The sequence below is a fragment of the Mchenga conophoros genome, linkage group LG4 (genome assembly GCF_057382185.1).
Source record: "Mchenga conophoros isolate Kocher_MC1m ecotype Shallow Benthic linkage group LG4, M_conophoros_male_GT1.1, whole genome shotgun sequence".
Classification (NCBI taxonomy): domain Eukaryota; kingdom Metazoa; phylum Chordata; class Actinopteri; order Cichliformes; family Cichlidae; genus Mchenga; species Mchenga conophoros.
In genome coordinates, this window is record NC_140529.1 from 13,969,435 (window position 1) to 13,990,254 (window position 20,820).

General features: G+C 43.3%; 1 protein-coding gene across 2 annotated transcripts; it reads right to left on the reverse strand.

The window, feature by feature from the left end:
- Positions 1–286: 286 nt before the first annotated feature.
- LOC146575694 (trinucleotide repeat-containing gene 6B protein-like) lies at positions 287–19,996 on the reverse strand. 2 transcript variants are annotated; one of them, XM_085270518.1, is made up of 21 exons: positions 19,680–19,996; positions 18,251–18,338; positions 17,417–17,438; positions 16,729–17,163; positions 13,646–16,447; positions 13,360–13,506; positions 12,969–13,156; positions 12,776–12,838; positions 12,182–12,337; positions 10,704–10,841; positions 8,273–8,464; positions 7,981–8,097; positions 7,502–7,709; positions 6,954–7,106; positions 6,640–6,807; positions 6,223–6,369; positions 5,231–5,323; positions 4,832–5,047; positions 4,646–4,716; positions 2,479–2,618; positions 287–2,382 (listed from the first exon to the last, which is right to left on the reverse strand). In XM_085270518.1, the coding sequence occupies exons 2-21, from the start codon at positions 18,305–18,307 to the stop codon at positions 1,809–1,811; spliced, it is 6,087 nt and encodes a 2,028-aa protein (XP_085126644.1). In that variant the 5' UTR covers positions 18,308–18,338; positions 19,680–19,996; the 3' UTR covers positions 287–1,808. The 2 variants fall into 2 exon arrangements, with proteins under 2 accessions (XP_085126644.1, XP_085126643.1); XM_085270517.1 differs by having other exon boundaries at positions 13,360–13,512; positions 19,680–19,995.
- Between the last annotated feature and the right edge of the window lie 824 nt (positions 19,997–20,820).

A 20,820-nucleotide genomic window follows, 5' to 3' on the forward strand; every position in this document is an offset into this window, starting at 1 on the left:
TAAGGTGTATAATAAAGGTTACATGGACAACCTCATACAGGTTTAACACAGGATGAACCCATAAAGGTTATCAGTGTGGGTAAATAATTTCATTCAGTAAGCACTGGCTTACCAGAGACTGACGCAAGTGTTAAATAGGATTGGTTTGTCAATAGTGATGAGAGGGTGACTGACATGTCCATACACCTTTTTTCTTTAGTCATGATCACCTGCTGAGCCAAGTGTGGATTACAGCAGACAGACACCTGAATTCACACACACAAATGACATAACAAAGAAGAACAAGTTTAGAAGCCAATACTTTCATCTTTATTAATCTTGTTCTCATTTTGTTTAAATAAATTTTTTTTATTTTTTATTTGTAAAATCTCAAAACGAAAACACTGAACAGGAGTGTTAAAGCCTGTCTTAATTTAAAACGAATACACAACAACAGAACATTAAAAACGTACGGTAACGCTTACTCTGCATCTGTAAACAACCCATCCCACCCCTCCCTCCCGCTCTACACAGTTTGATAAGATTTTGGCATGTCCATCTTTTTTTCTCGACGCGTATGCCTTCAGCTCTTTGTGTCATCAAAATGTTCTTTTTTTATTATTGCAGGTCGGACAATAAAAAAAGACAAGTCTGCTTTTAAAAAAAAGAAAAAACAACTTCAAATGAGAGAGAAAAGCATTAGTGCGAATATTTCTTAACACACAGTCAGCAGTATACTGAATGCACTCAAAAACATTTTTGTATAGACCTTCTGTATAAGTAAGCAGCCTTGCCCACATTATGACAGGCATTAACATGCACACACATCATCCTCACATTCACGCACACGCGCACTCACGCATGACAACTGCGGTGGTTTAATCCACTTACTTGGTCTCAGTCTCACTCACGCTCAGTGTGTACGACACTACGCGTGCACACAGTATCAACACATGGAGAAATGCATCATAGCCTCAAACTGCCTGCAATTTAACATTTATCACTGCAACAGTAACAACCATGTTCAAGAGAGAATAACAGAGAAAAAGAGTGCGTGAGATACAACAGTAGGAGGTCAGCATTTTGAAAACAGAACAATGACATTTCAGTATTTTCACTGTTTAAAAATTAAAACCATACAAACAAAAACAAAACAGAAAACAAACTTAACATACACAGTAAGATACAGTTCTGCTGTCAATCAGAGCTGTTTGCATGGGTTTGGATTCGATCTCCATCTTTAAGGGGATGTGAATACAAACTGCACTTTAAACCTCACATCATGTAGTAGTTTTAAGTTCTCTTTTACGATGAAAGTAATGCTGTTTACAGTGCCTATCTGTCTGAAGGCTTCTCTGTATTTGGTGTGTGCATGTGTATGTAAATCTGCTGAAAAGTCACCTATTTACTAAGCACATTGCAATCCAGTCAAGTCTTTCAGACCAACTGACTTTTCATTCTTTTTTTTTTTTTTTTTTCAGGATTCAAGTCTAAGCAGTTGAAATCTTCATCTGTGGAAAAAAGGCTGTATACACATCTAACAGTCCCTGCATTTGTTTTATATAATAGCTTAAGTCTGGCCACGAGAATGTGTGTAAGCATGTCTCACATTTCTGCTTTGTGTGTGCACATAAATTTGCATACTACGTATACGTATGCACACGTGTGTATATGTGTAGTACATTTATATGCATACCATGTAATGCGTGTGTGTGTATGTGTATATGTGTGTGTGCGCGTGTGCCATAGTAAGTACATATGAATCCCAGTGTATGCTGTATCAGTGTGTCCAAACCTACACGTACAAATGGAAGCGGGGGGGGGAATCCTCAGATGGAATCGGTTCCTCCCCCCAGTAGGTCGCCAGGCAACAATCCAGCAGGGCTGTCCATTTGGTGCCTTTCCTCCATCTGCGGTGCCCCCCACAGGCTGCTGCTGGGGTATCCTGCAGTCATGCCTCCCCAAAGCCCAGACCTCCCAGACTCTACTCCCCCGACGCCTCCTCCCTCCCCAGCCCCGTTGGTGCTCCACTGGGAAAATATCCCCAGCCCGGGTCCTTGGGCTGAGGAGCTCTCTGAAGAACTACCTGTACCATCAAGACTCTGCCAGCCAGAGCCAGAGGACCTAACTCCAGCTAGAACTGCTGCTCCACTCTCTCCTCCACTGCCATTTCCGTTTCCACCTGAAGTTGCCCCCACAGCTGCCCGCTCGCTCCCCGGAGAACTTCCTCCACTGCTGGCCACCACAGTTGTGCCTGTTCCGGATGAACCCTGTGCCCCACCGGTCGCTGCCCCTCCTGAGCTGGCTCCCTCTGCCCCTCCGGCCTGGGAATGTGCAACATAGCGAGCAACCTCTTCTTCGCTCACAAACTCCGCCAGGATCGTGGTGTTGCCCAGGACACACCTGTTTAAGAAAATTATAAGACAAGGTTCTTCAGGTCAGTATGTGCAGAATTACCGTTTGCTTCACGCGGAGCAGTGAGGGTATAGGTAAACTTACATGTGCAGTGCACCCTGGGCCTTGGCTGCTTCCTGCCGGGTGCTGTAACGAATCAGAGCACTGCCCTGGGTCAGGCCAAGGTGGAAGGTCAGCAGGGGGCCATGCTGCATACAGATAGTCCTCAGCGTGGAGCCATCAATCTACAGGGAAGAGGGAATAATTGTATAGATACCGTATAGGATTAGACTCTGGAGGGTGTTTGTCATATTTAGAAGGACCAATTTTGGTGAAAAATCTGTTACTGTGAAGAGACTCTTGATTTCTGAGGAACCCAAACATAACGCAAGACTTTTGATTAGAAAAGATTACTGATAGTCACTTTGTTGCAATGGTAGAGGTAAAAGTAAGGAGCGAGGAGTTATATTACATCGACCAATGTCCTCAGCAGAACGCGTGGATGTGTGATGTAACGTTCATAGGGCAATTATCCACTATCTTGAGTGATCACTTATCGGGCCAGAGAAAGGTCAGGTAAGGAGGCCACACAACAATGATTATGTACATGAAAAACTGTGCACTAATAAATAATGTGAGTGGTAAGGTGTGGCTTTATGACATGTAATAAAGTTACATTTACAGTAAGATCTTCAAGTTGTGCAAGCCTGCACGGGAGATTCTAACAAGAACAAACTTGGTCTTACTCTGGAAAACACTTTAATTTCTATGATTTTCACAGAGGAAGTCGTGGAAGTGTCATTTATACAAGCTCTAATTGCTTAAATGGCTCATCCAACTTGGCAATCAAATTACAGCTGGGTCATTCATGGGTCCGTGTAATTTGCATAGGACAGAGTGAAGGGGAATGCAAATGAATGAGAAAAGCAGTTTAAAGTGCCTAAACCCTGACCGATCTGTACATGTAGCTGTTAATATGGTCTAAGTATTTATGGCCATGATCAATTCTGTTGTGTCAAAGAGGTTTAACCCGTGAACACATGAAGTACTTAAGAAAATCGATTTTTAAAACTGAGGCCTTCAATGAACCATTCGAGGTAAAAACAAAAAACACTTTAAATAATTTGAATCGCATCTATAATTTTATCATAGCGTACATTATTCCTCATGACTATTTTATACTACACAAAGTCAATTGTGCACATTTTCATGTTGCATATGTAAACAGCTATGGTTTAGATACCTGCCTAATGAGACAAAGATCCCTGGTTTGAACCCAGGAGACAAATCCCACTGGGATCATTGTCAAGAGTGTTATTCAGTGTTTTAAAAAAAAAAAAAAAAACCCTTGCCAAATCAAACAGACACCTGCTTTTAAATAAGGGAAGAGCTGAAAGTAGCTACACTGGCTTTGGGTATAGTACTGTATAGCTTCCAGGTTTCTTTTCTTACCAAACAAGTCTATACACTTCGTTTTTTTTGTTGTTTTTTTTTTAAACAACCTATTCCTTCATCAACTCTCAAAACAAGTCTCAAATTAACAGGACCCTTTGTTGTGCCACTTACTGTTGCACTCGTTTCTCTTCTTGGTTGTCTGCTTCACTGTGCACCTTTAAAGGTTGTGCAAAGATCACATTCATTTTATTAAACCGGATGATATAGTTCTGCTACTGATGGCAGGGAAAGCTCGTCCTGGTCTGACCACCAGCAGCAGCAGCAGCACCTCTCTGCCTGTTAACGCCTTTATTGCAAAGCCAGAAGAAGAATAAGGGGCGAACAAAGTAATGGCACAGTTACTCTCCTTTTGGAATATGTAATAAAAACCACAAATATATAAATTACACAAATTTTTTATATTAGAGTGTGATTATTACTGAATCATCATAATAAATTTTCCATGTGACTGCTTCACTGATTTTTAAGGTTTTCCAGCTGTAGCTTGATCGGGGGGGGGGGGGGGGGGGGTGTTCATTAATGCCATCACAAATCCCCCCCCCCCCCTCCTCCCCTTTAAATTCCTTCTCTTATGTTTCACAAGAAAAGCTCATCCAAATTCCTTCAAGCTATTAAATTGTCGATCATTATTTTTTCACATAATTATATGAATGACGTGGCGATCATCAAACAAATGCATGAAGTGTGAGACACACTGCTCATACAACATGGTCCTGTTACGATTTTACATCACCCTTTCGCACAAGTTCAGTTTCTGAAGATGGCAATAACTGCCTTGTTTAGTCGTTTCTCAGTGTTTGCTTCTCCTCCTCCTTACCTGAGGGGTCAGGTTGCTCAACAGCAACCAACAGCTGCCTCTGGAGGCTGCACCATCACTCCAAGCTGAGCCTATAAATTAGGGATAAAATGACAAATGTAAGATTTCTTTATTTACACTGACTTCATCCTCTACATCATAAACAGTTAAGCTGTAAACTATGAAGTAAGGTCCCTGTAGAGGTACCTTGCCCAAATCTTGACTCTTGATTAATCCCACCCCCTCCCCAGCTCCGGGCTAACCGAGGGCCACCAGTACCCCATGGCGAGGGTGAGGCTTGCTTCTGATTGGTTAGGCCAGGAGGGGGGCGTGGCAGCTGGGAGCTGTTGCGACTGGTCTTCCACAACTTGTTCTGTCCAATGGGCTCTGGAGGCCAGCTGGGCTTGTAATCAGAGTACTTTCCTAAGAAGGAAAAGGTGAGTGGAAGAAAGAGGCATTAAAAAAAAAAAAAAAAAAAAAAAAAAAAAAAAAAAAGAACTCTTAACTTGTAAAACACAGTACTAACACATGACAGAAACAATATAATGAAGCTAATAAGTCAAAATGTAAATACAGTTTAACAATATCCACCAATCAAAAACCCACCTGTGCTGTGTGCATTGCTGAGGGGGCTGTCTGAGGCACTGTAGGGCCAGGCACCAGGTGAAGGCAGCGAGGTGTTGAGAGAAGGATTTGGCCCTACAAAACATTACAATATTATCTAAACACCACTACACTTCTGAAAAGTTTATACACAAAGGCCATCGCCACCCTGAATGCTGTGACTTTGTCATTGCCAAATCATTGTCTTTCATTTTATATTTAAAGCATAGTCTACCACCTCAAATTACCACCTTTGTGTGAGAGAATTTTTATTTGCTTATTTTCTCCATTTTTTTCCTCTCATCTCTTCTACTATTAGTAGTTTTTCCTATTTTATACTATACAGGGTGAGACACTGTTTAAAGCACTAGTGCAGCTTTTTTTGTTGTATATGACAAATGCAGAACTAGGAACCTTAGGGGATGCAGCCACTATAACTTATACTGATTAAGAAAAAGCAGCAATATGCTTAAAATTGCTTTATCCGGTCCTGAGCTTGGCATAGCAGACAACTGTAGGCTACAAGAGAAACAGACAAAATAAAAATGTCATTTTCAGATCCGAGTCCCTGTTTTCTGGGATTTTTTGTTTTTAGTTGGTAGAAATCTGTGAAAGAGAGCCAAACTAACAGCTCTGTAGTAAGAACTAACACAAAAGAAATGCCTGCCATATAAAATAATCACCAGCTGACAGCTATAACAGTAAGTGGTGAAAAGATTTAGTACTTAGCCTTAATCCTCGTAGGGATGAGCTGCAGCCTTCAAAGGGGAACTTAGATTGTAATGCAGTCTATTAACAACTGCACCTTTAGTGATATAGCAGATTAGACGGCAGAATTTCAGATTCATGTTCATTCTCAAAATGACTAATCATTAGCACAGTGAGTCCCTGTAATCTATTCTGGGCTTTATTTGGGACAGAAGCAGAGTTCTTGTAATACAAATCATAATACCAGAGTCAAAACCAACACCTATGCTCGTCAAAACTTCAAATACCTATGTTGTCTCGCAGTAACTGGTGGTCAGAGTCGTTGAGGCTTGGGGATCCTGGGGAGCCAAGGACACTACCAGGGGTCATATAGGGATCAGACTCTGGGTCTCCACTGTTCTGTATGCCCTTCCAGGGCACACCGGGCTGGAATTCTGTAATTACGGAGGAAATACAACAAAAAACAAAACCCCGATTAACAAATATGCCGTGCAAAACAGTCCAACTTAATAACCGTGTGCCTGCAGGGTTTGTTAACTATGCTGGCTCCAAGTCTTCAACTTAAGTACTACACATACTGGATGTCCCCAGCATTAGAAGCAAATTATTTATTTTAGTTATTAAGATGAAAAACAGCTGTTTTGGTAAGTAGCAGACAAAAAAAAAACAAACAAAAAAAAAAAAACAGAAAAAAAACCACTCACCTGGAGGCCAGCTTGATGTGGCAGATTTGTTCCCCATTTTACTACCAGGGGTCCGGTGCCAGCTGTCTGCAGAGCCCTGAGGGGGAATCCCCAAACCATCACTTCCCAGCATTTCATACTGGGAGTAAGGAGACCCTCCTCTAACCTTTACAGCACTGGGTAAAGGGCCTTTAAAAATGGGACATGACAGAGAAAGGAGGTCAGACAGACTGACATGAATATGTTTCGCAACATTTTGGTTCACAGCGGCTCATTCAGATACACTGTGAACAAAGATGATTACCAGACCAGTTGCTGACCATCTGTTTACCTACCGTTCTTGTGAATGGTTGAGTCGGGGGGAGAGGGAGCTGGTGAGTGTCCCTCCATCATCCATTTAAAGCGGGACTGCTGTCCTCCTAGATCCTTCATCCCTCCCATCATGGGACCGAGCTCCAGTCCTGACAGGTTACTTCCAGGAGTAAGCCCTGGCAAGATGGAAAAAAAAAAAAAAAGTGTCAGCTTTAATGCGCACATAATATTTTGATAGTCAGAGCCTTGAGCTTTCAGCATTTCTTCTTCACTCAATATTTACACACCACTCTGCATTTAACCATTGTTATTATTAATCTCTGGCTCTCTTCCACAGTGTGCCTTTTATCCCGTCTCCCTCTCCTCACCCACTACTGGTCACAGCAGATGGATTTGCCTTTCCAAGGCAATTGTTGGGATTTTCTGTCTATTATTGTAGGATCTTCACCTTACAATATAAAGCGCCTTTAGGTGACTGTTGTGATATTTGGTGCTATAAAAAAATTAAATAAAACTGAATATTATGCAAATCCGGGGAGCGCTGAATTTACACCTAACCACAAGCACTCACCAGAGTACATCCCTGGTGTTTTGGTGTGAAGGTCTGATAAGGTTCCCCCAATTCCAGGATGTGGAACAGGGTCTACCATGGCCTGTTTGGATAGGCCTCCTCCCAGGTGAGAGGGGGACAGTTTGGAACTCCCTCCTGGTGCTGCTCCTCCAACTCCACCCTGCTGATGCTGTCTCTGTTGCTGCAGAATAGCCATAATCCTCGCCAGCTGACAAGATGAAATTTAAAAAAGTACAGTTGAATAGTCACCACTAATCTATATTTATATTACATAGTTTCACATATTCTAGTCTGACGTGACTGAAGCAAACACTAGTGTCACATCTGTCACCAAAGGTTAAAAATAAAGTGATGGTTCTGAACTACACCTCAGCTAATTAGCCTAACAGAACTTCTGAGTATTTCTGACCACATTTTACAGAGTACTATTTATAGTGTTGTTACTGCTCTGATGGCATTTTATTGGCATGCACGCTCACCTGCTGTGGGTCTGGCTGCTGCCTGAGAGGCTGAGGCTGAGGGAACTTCCTCTGGTTCTGCAGAAACTGCTGCTGCTGCTGTTGCTGCTGCTGCTGTTGTAGCAGGAACTGACAAGCCTGTGTGTTGGCGGACAAACAAAACAAAACACAGCTGTTTTCACAAACATTTTAATCCATTACAAAGTGACATTATTTAGTCTACATCTTCTGCTTCGACATCAATGTTTTCCACTATAAACTAATAAGAAAAACTACTGACAATCAATCGATGACGTATCATTCAGGCACTTACCAGATGGAACTGCTGCATTGGGGGGTAAATGTTGCTGAGCATTGCTAGCTGCTGTGGGGAAATCTGGGGAGGGAACACGCCTCCGCCAACCCCTCCGACACTTCCAACACCACCGACACCTCCTACTCCTCCAACTACACCACCCACACTTCCACCAGGAGAGGGCATCTGCTTCAGCATAGGACCCGGCACCTGCAAGCCACAAGAATTCACAAGTATATGGGTGCTGAAAGACACTCCAGGCAAAGCACGTTATGAGAAACAGGGACACTATCAATAAGCCCTGTCAAGTTTCCAGCAGTGCAGGATAAGCTGGAGCATCGAAACCAAACGCAAGAAATGTATGAAAGCCCTGTCAAAAACTGATATTCAGTTTAAAAACATTTCAAATTGGTGTCACATTTACATGAGGCAGATTATGTGCCTGTATCACATGTGCTAGTGCATACTGCAGTGACTCTGCACGCTGTAGGCAGGCAGCTTCTAGTTCGATAAAACTGAAATTTTTATAGTCTGTGATTGCAGAATATGACTAAATATTAGTTGGCGACTAGAGCAGGGCGATATGGCCAAAAATATTTATCACGATATATATTTGAAAATTTGCGATAACGATATAACCGACGATATAATTGATGCGAGACAAAATACAACTCCACAACATTACTAGCGCAAAAAGACAACCTTCCATTTATTTTCACTTAAACAAGAAGCTGGTTTTTATGTACATTAAAGCTTTATAAAAATGTAACAGTGCAAATGCAAATTCCTTGCTGAAAGTTTAACCAAAAGGCATTTCCAGTAGAAATGGGCTGACATATCCTGAGCATAACCATGTATAATATCCACTGAAGTTAAAAAGAGGTGCTTTGCAACATTAAACTGCAGTGTGCAGTACGTATTTTTCGGACCATAAGGTGCACGGGATTATAAGGCACATTAAGCGAAACAAAGCAGTCAGATAAATCAAACTTTATTAAACTCATTCTTCTTGCTTCCTCCACTTCTGTACCATTGATTCATTAATGTTGAATTCTCTGGCAGCTGCTCTATTCCCATGTTGTTGCAGTATATTAATGACTAACCTCGTATTGTGGATGGATTATCTCAGTTGTTCTCCTGACTGAAGTTTGGTCCGTTTACAGCATCCTGCCATGCGATTGCATTTGTCTCTAACCATGAAGAACCTTCACGTTAACTTTTATAAGTGGAAAAGTGTTAGTGTTCGTCCTCCAGCTTCACTGTTTATGTTATGCTAACATAGCTGTGTCGCTAGCGATCACGTAGCACATCATTATATACCAGCTAGCCCAACTTCAGTAACCCTACAAACGTCACTGCTGTTTAGTTTCCTGTCTTCATTTATGTTGGAAGTGATAGCAGAGCTGTACGTTTGATTTTTTTCAGAAATCTCTCCGTCAGAACATGCTATATCATGCTTAGGTAACTAGCGAAACTAGCGAGCTAACTTCCGCTAGCTTCCTGCTAACTTCTAACTCCGTTAAATGTAATAACTTTTGTTTTCATGGATGCCTGGAAGTTAAACTTTATAGTTACACCTGGTAAAGCAGCAATGCTGATCGTTTTATTAAAGATGAAAGAATTTAGACAGTTTTTAACTCTAAGTGATGCTGCAGTGTTGTTTGACCTGAAGAATTACGGAGTTTAGGACCCAGATTACTCCCAGATTTAAGAGCATCTTAGTCCGACAAATATGACAATAACAACGGCCGCTTGCATGTTCTGCAAAAAAATGTGCTTTGTTGTGTATCTGACGGACAAACACCAAACCAGTTCCACATCACTGAAGTTGCACCATTTTTACAAACCAATTCTGGTTCATCTGTTTCACTCAACAATCGGCCATGTGCGTATGAAAACAAAGGCACTGCGCATGCGCGTTTTACTCCCATTCTATCGCGATATTTCATTTTCCTATCGTTGCCTAACATTATACCGGTATTACCGTGAACGGTATAATATGGCCCAGCCCTATTGGCGACGCCATTATAATTACTTTAATAAGTGGTGGGAGTAGTCAGTAAAATAACTAAGCTAAAGTTTAATTAGTTGTTAAAAATAATATAATTATATTATATATAATTTAATATTAACTAACCAACTGTAATGCTATAATTTGTTTATGTCATGTATAGTGAAAATCAATTGTTTTCTTTACTTAATGTCACGTACAGGTTTCAGTTACCTTCATAAAATTGGCACAAAGTTTAATGGACTATGTTATTATATATATTTAATAATTATGTATAAACTCTTCTCAAAAAACTTGTGAGACCACCAGATGTGTGAGGTTAGCTGACCTTGATGACCCATTGCTCTGCATTTGTATAAGATATCCAATATACCAAAAAAACCAAACCAAACCTTGTACAAACAGCTTCATCATAATTAATAACAACAGGAAACAAACCTGAGCAGACAGGAACGGATGAGGCACTTGTGCACGTAACCCCTGGGAGGGGTTCATCGAATGCATGCCAGGCTGGTGCATCCCTCGAGGCTGAGACATCCCTCCACCACCACTGACAAACACTCCGTGGCCACCCATCTGGAACAGAATAGAAACAATTTACAACTAAAGCCAGGGCTCTCGAAGTGTGGCCAGTGGAGGCCCTTGGTAACATTCTGTGCAGTCCCTGAGCACAGCAAGAGAAAACGAAGCATCCACAATTCATATCATCCTATCTTTAAAAGGAAAGGAGCATTTCTCTTCAATTTCAGCTCCATGGTTCTACCTGCCATAATTGATTAAATCTACATAGCACTGATAAAGCTTGCCAAAGTGTAGAAGTGCCACTTTACATCTAAAAACTTTCCAGCTTCCTTAACCCTTTAAGACCTACCATAGAACCAAGTCCGCCAGAGCTTATATTATATTTTTACATGCTGTGGAGCCATTTTTGGGAGCATTTCAAGTTGATATACATCAATACAACCATTATAGCCCAGATTTTAATAATATGTATTCATTAAGTGCATAGTAATTACATAAATTGCAAAAAAGTGCAATAAACTACAAAAAAATTGAAAATCGTTTTTGCTTTTTTAACATATATTTGTAGTTAGAGAAATTTAAGAGGCTTATCCCTCAAAACTGTAAATACAAAAAAGTTGCACAAAATAGTTTCCCACCACAGGAAATTTATTTTAAGTGTCTTCATAGTTTTATTTTTGAAATACACCAATTTATGCAGGAAAAACGAAAATAAATATTATACTGCAAATTTGCAAAAAAGCAGCATATGCATCAAAATAAACTATTTCCAGCAGTGCAATATGAGTCCTAAGCATCCCAGAAACGACACAGAAAGTCATAAAGTCAAAGATAACTTTTAAAAAGACCAGTATAGGCCCTGAGGCCCTGATGGTAAAAAAGACTACATTTCCGCGAAAATGACGTCACTTCCGGTTTCGGGCAGGTAATGGCGGAAATGCAAAAGTTCGCGCTGACGTCTATTCCAACGTAGTAAGTGTTATGAACAGCTGATCGGATCGGCAAAGCGTGTTTCTGGAATATTATGTTTTTGTTCCTGCAAGCGCTTTTTATGCAGTTTTTGCAAAGCTTTATGTGGAAGGAAACCGTGACCTAGGACAAGCTGATGGCATGAGATGTAAGTACAACTCCTCCGGTTTCATATGCAAAAAAAATTTTTGCGCTAGCTTACGTGGTTGCAGTGCTACCGGGATTTAAAAATAGTTACGCAAAACAGAGCGTGCCCGCTCCGATCGGCTCTAAAGGGTTAATTGGTCATTAAAACCCTTACTTTATTTGTGGTAATATTTTATAACACTCAGTCGATACTGTGAGTACTAAAGTTCAAATTATTCAAACTGACAGCTACCTTTGTTCTTATAATAATTAAAGACTACTTAACACTCCCAACACACCTTTTCACCATAGGGCCCCATGTCAACAGGGCCCATATCTTTGGAACTAGGCATGCGGTAACCACCTCCACCTCTTCCTCCCCTCCGCATTTCTCCATTATAGTCAGTTATTCCTCTCTTGTCTCCTTCCATTTTTTTGTCGACACCTGGATCATCCTAGAGAGAGGTAGAAAAAAGAAAAGAAAATGACCTCACTCTTTAGTAGTACAGTGATGGCACCCTCACTGATAATGTAACCATTATAACAACATTAGTGATAGAGGGGGAAACAAAATCATATCAAATCATACAGCAGCAATGGCACTAAATACATGAAAGCTATAAATCCATCCACTCTCTTCCCTTATCTAATTCAGAGTCAGGGTGGGTGGAGCCTGTCCCAGCTGTCTTAGGGCAAGAGGCGAGTTACACCCTGGACAGGTCACCAGTCTGTCGCAGGACTAACACACAGACAACCATTCGCAATCACATTCACACCTATGGGCAATTTAGAATTACCAATTAACTGAACTCCACTAATTGCATGTCTTTAGACTGTGAGAGGAGAGCTAAAAAAATGTTTTTTCTTAAATAATTATCTTATTCGTATCTTACCAGAATGCCCATATTTGAAAACTGGCGTGACACTGGGTTCATCCAACTGTCCCCTCCTCCGGCCTTTAAGGAAAAAAAATCCAAACATTACCCTTTAAGTGCTAAACAAAAATCAAAGTGTTTTGTTGCAGTACAATGAACTTCAATTTGTAGTTTATAGCCGTTTGTGTGTCCTTGAATCTTTCTTCCCCACCTTCATGTTTCCTCTTTTCCCCCCATGTGTCTGACCCCAGCCTCCAGAGTTGAAGGAAGAACTGCTTCCCTGTGAGCCTGTGCTGTTCCAGGCTCCGCCACCACCATCTTCTTCCTCATCCCAGCTTGGATGACGGGAAGCTGAAATAGAGTCTCCTTTTCCAATCCAGTTTTCAATAGACTTGGCACCTGCAGTGAAAACAAAACAGATGGTTATGATAAAGTCAGCTGTTTCTCTATTTGGGGATTGTGGAGTTAACATTCATGAAGCCTAGTCATACTAAGAAGTGCAATGTTGCTAAATGTCTGATATGTGGTTGAGGCATCATCAACACATGAAAAACAAAATGCTGGGGGTTTTTTTGTTGTTTTTTTTTGTTTTAAATCCTTACCAGGTTTACCAGGGTTGGGTGAAGGATTCCCCCAGCCAGAAGCTTTACCAGGTTCATCTGGATCAACCCAACCTGATGCTGCATCTGAAGCCTGACCCCAAGCTGCCGTACCATTATCCACAGTTTGTACACCTCCTCCCCACATGCCTGCACCTTGATAAAATTAGACATTGTTGTTTAGAAGAAAGTACTACGTAAAAGAAGCTTAATCGTTTATGATTTTAATAGCAAATGTCCATAAGGTTGTTAACAAGGCTGACACTGTGAAATAAAAGCTTTTTCTTACCCATGGCGCCATTGCCAGGAGTTGTGCTGCTGGACTGCATCCCCTGTTGTCTTCTAGGTGGTTGTTGCTGCTGCATGGATGGTGGTGGGGCCTGCTGACTGTGGCTCTGGCCTGGAATTGCACTGTTCTTGTCCCACAAGTTCACGTTCTTGGTGTTGTAGCGGTTTGGGTCTCCCCAGGCTGATGTGCCATCGTCGATTTCCATTTTGCGGCTGATGGACTGAGGGGAGGGCTCTTCCCAGCCGCTGGGTTCTAGGGTGTCACTACTGCCACCTCCGGAGATTTGGGGAATCGGGCCAGAGGTCCAGCCTGAACTTTGGTTCTGATTCTTGGAAGGTGGACCCCCACCTCCAACATTTGGCCGGCTGTTCCACCCTCCTTGTATGGGACCTCCTGGTGGTTGCTGACCCTGTGATTGGTGCTGCTGCTGATTTGGGGCTTTCATTGGTGTCGCTTGGCTGTTTGGTATCTGTGCTGCTGCTGTATGGGGCTTTGTACTCCCCCAGTCCGGGTGGGATTTGACGCCACCCCCATCTCCCCATCCTCCTCGCTGAGACCCTCCTTCATCCGATGCACCCCAGGAAGATCCCTCATCAGAGTTGCTCCCACCTCTACTCCTCCCATCTCCCCACCCACCTCCAGGTGTAGAATCTCTCTGTCTCCAGTCTCCTCCCCCCCAACCACTTGTCTCCCCTCTTCCACCTCCTTTCCACCCCCCTTTTCCTTTATTTTCTGGACCATCTTTCCACCCACTACCCTGTTCTCCTATGTCTCTCCAGTTACCTCCTCTTTGATCCCCCCATTGTTGTTCTTCAGCCCCCCATGTTTTGCCCTGGCTTTCAGGTGGGAGATCACCCCAGCCTCCAGCTGCCTTCCCCTGGCTGCCCTCTAGATCTTCTTCTGGTGATCCCAGCTTCCTTATAGTGCTACTTGGCATATGAGGACCACAGGTGGACTGTGCAGCGCCACCATCCCAGCCATCCCTTACTGTAGAGTTCAGGCTGGTTTCATGGCTGCCACCAGATGTATCATTAGTTACTGAACCAGTGTTAGATGGGTACCTAGGACTGCGAGTAGTGGTAGTGTTCATGGTTGCTGATGAAAACGCAGAGGAAGATGATGTGTTTCTTTCATTTCTGTTTCCGACTCCTGATGAGGTGTCCAGGTCCCAGGCCACATTCTGTCGAATCTGGGTCTGCCCCCAGCCCGTGTTTGACAGAACCTTGGGGTCCAGGTCAGGCCGATTGAGCAAGCTAAGTAAGGCCACTTCAGCATTGGAGGTCTGATGGGAGTGGTGGTGCCCAGATGAGGAATGCTCTTGTTTCTGTTCGCTACCACTCCCTCCTCCACCACTTCCAGCTATGGATCCTCCTCCACTAGAGGATGGTCCTTCACCTCCAGTGCCTCCACCCCATTCCATAACTGCCCCGTCCCCAGTATCAATCCCTTTCTGATTGTCCCAAGCTTTTGTCATAGTTGCAAACTTTGGTGAGGAAGAATCCTCCAAACTGCTGCCAACAACACCAAGGCTGCCTGCACTACTGCTGATGCTGCTCCCCTCTTCTCCTCTTCCACTGGCTATTGCTAAATTACTTGAACTTGCACTTCCTGCAGTTTCACCCCACTCTGCATCTGAACTGCTTCCTTCCCACGGTCCCTGAGATACCACTGGGGTAGTTGAACCACCACCATTTCTCCTGCCCCACCCCGTCTTGTTACCTGGGGTACCAGAGCCCCAAACATTCCCTTCCTGCCCCTGAGCTCCAGTCCCTCCTCCACCCCACCCATCTGCCTGTGAGGCCCCTGCACTGAGGTCAGTGGACACTGGGGGTATGGATCTCCAAGAAGAGCTGGCAGAGGAGGAAGACGTAGAGCCAGAAAGATTACTGCTCCCTTCTCCTTCACTAGCAGCCCCACAATCCCCCTCACTGCCACCTTCTTGATTTGGTCCTGCTTCTCGTGCCGCCCCGCCTGAACCCAGCTCCTGTCCTGGGTTTCCTAAGTGCTGCTGCTGCTGTTCTCCACTCCTGGCACCTGCAGCTGTTTCAGTGTGCTGCTGATAAAGATCAGTTTGATTCACAGATGAAAAAGTGTGAGTGGTGATGAGGGTGGTGTTGGCGGAACATGAGGAAGATGAAGTAACGGATGAGTGTAGTGGAGCACTGTCCCCAGCCGAAGTTGATGTCCCACTCTGCACCAGGGCGGGCCAAGCGGAGGGGTTCATGTCAGGGTTGAAATTGGCACCAGGGACACTGCTGCTGCTGCCACCTACAGGGCTCTCCTGAGGGCTAGGAAGAAGATGGGAGACTTTGGAATTGTAAAATGCTGCTAATCCTAGCCCCGCATCCACCTGAGATGAGGTGGGAGAGACCCATACACCACTGCCGCCACCACCACCACCACTTGACTGAACACATTCGTTTAGTGAGGAAGTGGAGGATAGAGGAGAAGAACGAGGGGGGGAAGGATTGTCCATGTTCCCTGCTCCTCCCTTCTGCTGGATGCTTATCTCACTCCATGAGGCACTACTGTTGTTGTTTCCGGGGCAGTCCTGCACCCCTCCTCCAGCCCCATCGGAACTCACTTTGGCCCCCCCTATAATGGTAGGCCAGTCCTCCAGGTCAGTCCCATCCACAAACACCTTCCCGCAGCCCTGAGAAGAGGACTGGCTGCCAGAGCCTGCCCCCCATGTGGAATTTGCATAAGTTGAAGTAGTAGTAGTAGAAGACGACGGAGCAGCGACACATAATGAGGATGAGGAGGAGTTTGGGGGTGAAGGGGAGGATGAACCCAGGTTGGAATCTACGGAAAAAAATCATGAACAACACTCAAAACTTTCAGAGTTTACTACATGTTGCTAACACTACCTGACTAATAAGAACAGTGAACGTATATCACTACTGTCATGAACAACTTTATAATGAATAAATTAATTGTAAAGGCCACTGATTGATTCTCTTCATTGCGTTATCTGTAAAAATTCACCTTAAAACAAAGTTTCTGTTCTAATGTAGGACAAGACTACTACTGGGTTACTGGACTACCTATTAAACTTGATCGTATGTTCTGAAACATTAACCCACCTGTGCCTCCAGCTGTGTTTGCATTGGGGTTATCTGCTCCCTGTGAGGGAAGAGGTGGGGCGGCCCCCCAGCCGCTGCCTCCTTCAGCCCCTCCAGAGCCCCCCTCACCTCCACCCAGCAGCATGGAGGACAGCGGTGGCTGGCCCCTCTTCAGTAGCACTTTGTGGTCCTGCTGGCAGCGAAATCTTGGTGGAACCTCGCGAGACATGTATCGCTGCTGCTGGGTGGTCTGACTTCCAGAGGGTGAGGTGGAGGGCTGTCCGTTGGCCACAGCAGTCCGCTGCTTTGCATTGTTCCCACCACCAGGAGGAACTTGGGCAGAACCCCCAGCTGCACCAGGACTGGGGGATGAGGGGGCAACAGGGCCAGGGCTGGGGGACACTGAGCCTGGGGTGACAGGTGGCTGGGAACAGGAGGGCTTGGCTGATTCTGGCACTGGCAGAGACACAAATGAGAGAAACCATCACTCTGTAGGTGCGTTACTCAATTTATGATTAGTTTAATAACATTCACTATGGGTCTAACATATATGTATGCATGTGCATAACCACATCCAACAAATTCCCTACGTCGTTACCTCATACTGAAGTTCATTACAGCATATTTAAGAAGAAGAAACAAAGTCATTAAACTGACATGTGGAATACTCAGTGATGGAGGAAGGAAGAGTGACATGAAAAACACATACCTTTGATTTTTTGTTCTGGCACCTAAAAAAGAAGAAAGAAAGAAAAGAAACTGAGATGTAAAGCAGGAGCTAATTAGATTTTTTTTAATGCAAAAAAAGGTTTGCATTCATGTGACTACCTATGTCCACAGGGGACATTCCATATAAAATACCCATCTGAGAAGCTCAGATTTTTGTTCAGTACCTTAAGTTTATTTATGGAAGATATGGGAGATTCTGCCACAATACTCTCAAACTTTTATGAGGTAAAGGCCCTTGAAATAAATAACTTTTGATTTTGATTTTAGAGTGTTATTTTCCAGCCTTTTTTAGTCCTCTACAATACAGGAAGCTGGCCATGTGTGCACAATAAAGCAAACTGCAATTTTATATCTGCTTCAAGTGTCACAATCTAAAGCCAAAATCTTATTTCTGGTCGACTCAACATTTTTCTATGACCAGCATTAACAAAATATATAATGGGATATAATAGCTTCACTAGCAAATATTTACCAATTCAATGTCTATGACACAAAGGAAGAAAAACAATCGTTTGGCATGCTTGGTTTTTGGGAGGGGGTTTATTTCTTTGTGTGTGTGTGGTTTTTTTTTTAAATCTTTTTTATCTAAACAGGGCATTTCGGCTAAACTTTCAAGAGTCATACCAATGTGTGGGATAGGCAGCTTGTCAAGTTACAGCATGTTAAAGCAATTTCAGCTCTGAAAATTTCAAATGATGTTATTAGGGCTCAAAAATCTGGCAAATAAACTGTAAATTTTATCAACTCCTGTTCAACACAAACAGTTAGTGATACAGAAACAGACTTTCTGCAAACTAGACAGAGCACAGCTTACCTTCTGAGAGGTTTCCCTTTTCTTTTTATCTTCTTTCTTCTTTTTCTTGTCTTCCATGAACTACTGTTCCCCTTCTTGATTCTCCTGTCTGAAAAGAGAAATATACATGTTCAATTATTTATCTAACTAAAGCCTCAATGAATTTGGCTTGTTGCTTAAAAAGAGAGCATACCATTGTTTCACACACATAAATTCTGGCTCGAAATTTATAACATGCCATCACGAGATCACCGCCAAATGTACTCCTACACAGTCAGTGTTGTAAGAACTGTAACGTTAACCAGAAGCAGACAGCTTGACAACAGCCCTTGGTAGTCTTGTTTCTCACTGCATAATTCATTAACCAGCAAGCAACTGCAATTCAACCAGTGGACAAACAGAGCAGCAGCCAAACAAACATGACTTTATAGTCTACGGCATTTCTGGGAAAAAAGGGAAAAAAAACTGGGATTTTTTTCAGGCAGTAAAGTAGGAAGTAAAATGGCTGCAATGACCCAAGGGGTACAAAAGAAAAAGAAATAGCGACCTGTCCACTGTTATGAAGGAGACACTTGTTTATGACCTCCTCACCATGCCAGAAGTAAACAAATGACATATGCAAACGCACAGCTCGCGTCTAACAACAAAACAGATGACATTAAAATAGCAAAAACGGCCACAGAGGGAAACATAAAGGGATCCCAGCTTCTACAGAGCTGTAAATGTGACTAGGCCAAGTAATTCTGTTAGCCAAGCTGTTGATAATTAGCCCCACGACACAAGACGCTACTGAATGCTAACCCGACAAGTTACAGCCGTGACCCTTCACTGTTTAATGTCGCTCGCTGACATTACAGGTAATGACGAGAAGCACAGCCGGACATCTGCGCAGTACTGGGAGCAAACAACCTGCACCTCATGTAAATATCGGTCGGTAGGGAACAGACCTGCAGTCACGAAGGGGCACCGGGAGAGCAACTGGCTAATGGTAGCGGGTTTTAAAGCAGCTAGGCAGGTGAGCTCTCGCGCTTTGACCCGAGAGCCCGGGCTCGCGGCGGTGAGCTGTCACAGAGGAAGGTGCCTCTGTGGCTCCGCGCGATCGTAACCTGAGCGAAGTTGACTGCTGAGGCACGTCAGGCCCATTATTTCCACACGCTGCCCCCTCCTTTTACACGGTTTATTCTTGTAATTCGTAACGTCACGGCGGGCGCAAAACCCAGGACTAACATGTCAGCGAATACACCGAAAACCAGTCCGTAGCAAGGGGTCGACAGGGCCAAAACACACGACGAACCTGTGACGTTTCCCCAGCTTTTCAACGCCTAACAAGCGAGCCTATTCCAAAAACCGAGAAACCTCGAATGCTCGCCGTGTGAGTGAATAAATACTTCGCGTTTCTACTCGGTACTTCTGCTGTGTGAAGGCCAAACGTCCGTGTTTTAGTACTCACCTCGGGAATCACGCAGGACATAAAGTGCTTCTGTGCAAAAATTCTTGCAAACCTACCGCTAGCAGGTTAGCAAGGTAGCTACCCTAGCGAGCTAGTTCTTCGAGGCTTTCAAGGCTAAATTGAATAAGAAATGACATCACCGAAAGGCGAAATGTTAATCGTAGAAAAACTGAAGAAAGGCGAGTATCCTTTTTTGCGCGACTGTAGCTCTCAAGCTGTAAACAAAACATGCATAACCCCTTGATTACTGTCAGACGGTCTGTGATCGGTTAGTTTACTATCGGCCATTTTGCTTCTGTGTGGAGGTTTTTAGGCAGCGTATTATATCACCAGGCTCGTTGTTGATCAGAGAGGGGAGGAGGAGCAGAGCTCGCGCCTAAACTGTCCACCAGAGGGCGCTTTAACTCTGGAACATGATAACGCTGGAACATGACGTCATGCATAAATAAGTAAACAAATATGCTGAAAAAACAACAACACAGCAAGCGCCTCCCACCCCACCCCCCCTTTTCCATGTTTGACATTTAATTAGTTTAGATAAAATAATAAATGTGCTCAGATGTAAGTATTTAATAATGACTTAATTAATACTGTAATAGGATATTGTACAAGATATGGTACTATTTGGAGCTTGTACTGAATTTTCTTATTCCTGTGAGCTATACATTAAAATGGTTAACACTGTGACACACTACATTTATCCATCAACCCACCCATCCATTTTCTTACACTCATCGAATTCAGGATGAGGCCCGGAGCTTAAATCACATCTGTTCTATAGCACATGTGACAAGCTCTAGGTAACCATTACTGCTCAGATTTACACCTACGGTCAACAAACTCAACACAGAAAGATCCCCCAGCAGGGTTAAAACCCAGGATCCTCTTGCTGTGAGCCCACAGTGCTGACCACGCTATAACCATTTTGCACACTGTATTATGTCACATTTTATGGCATTGTATATATATATGTATTGCAGTAGAAATTAAAATGTAAATTATCTGCCTTTACTTTCTATTACTTTGTCTACATTTGTTTCACACTGTACACCGACCATGCAGGGGAGGCACTCCCCCTCTGGCCGCCTGTGCCTCATTCATATATATATGAATGAGGCACATATATATATATATATATATA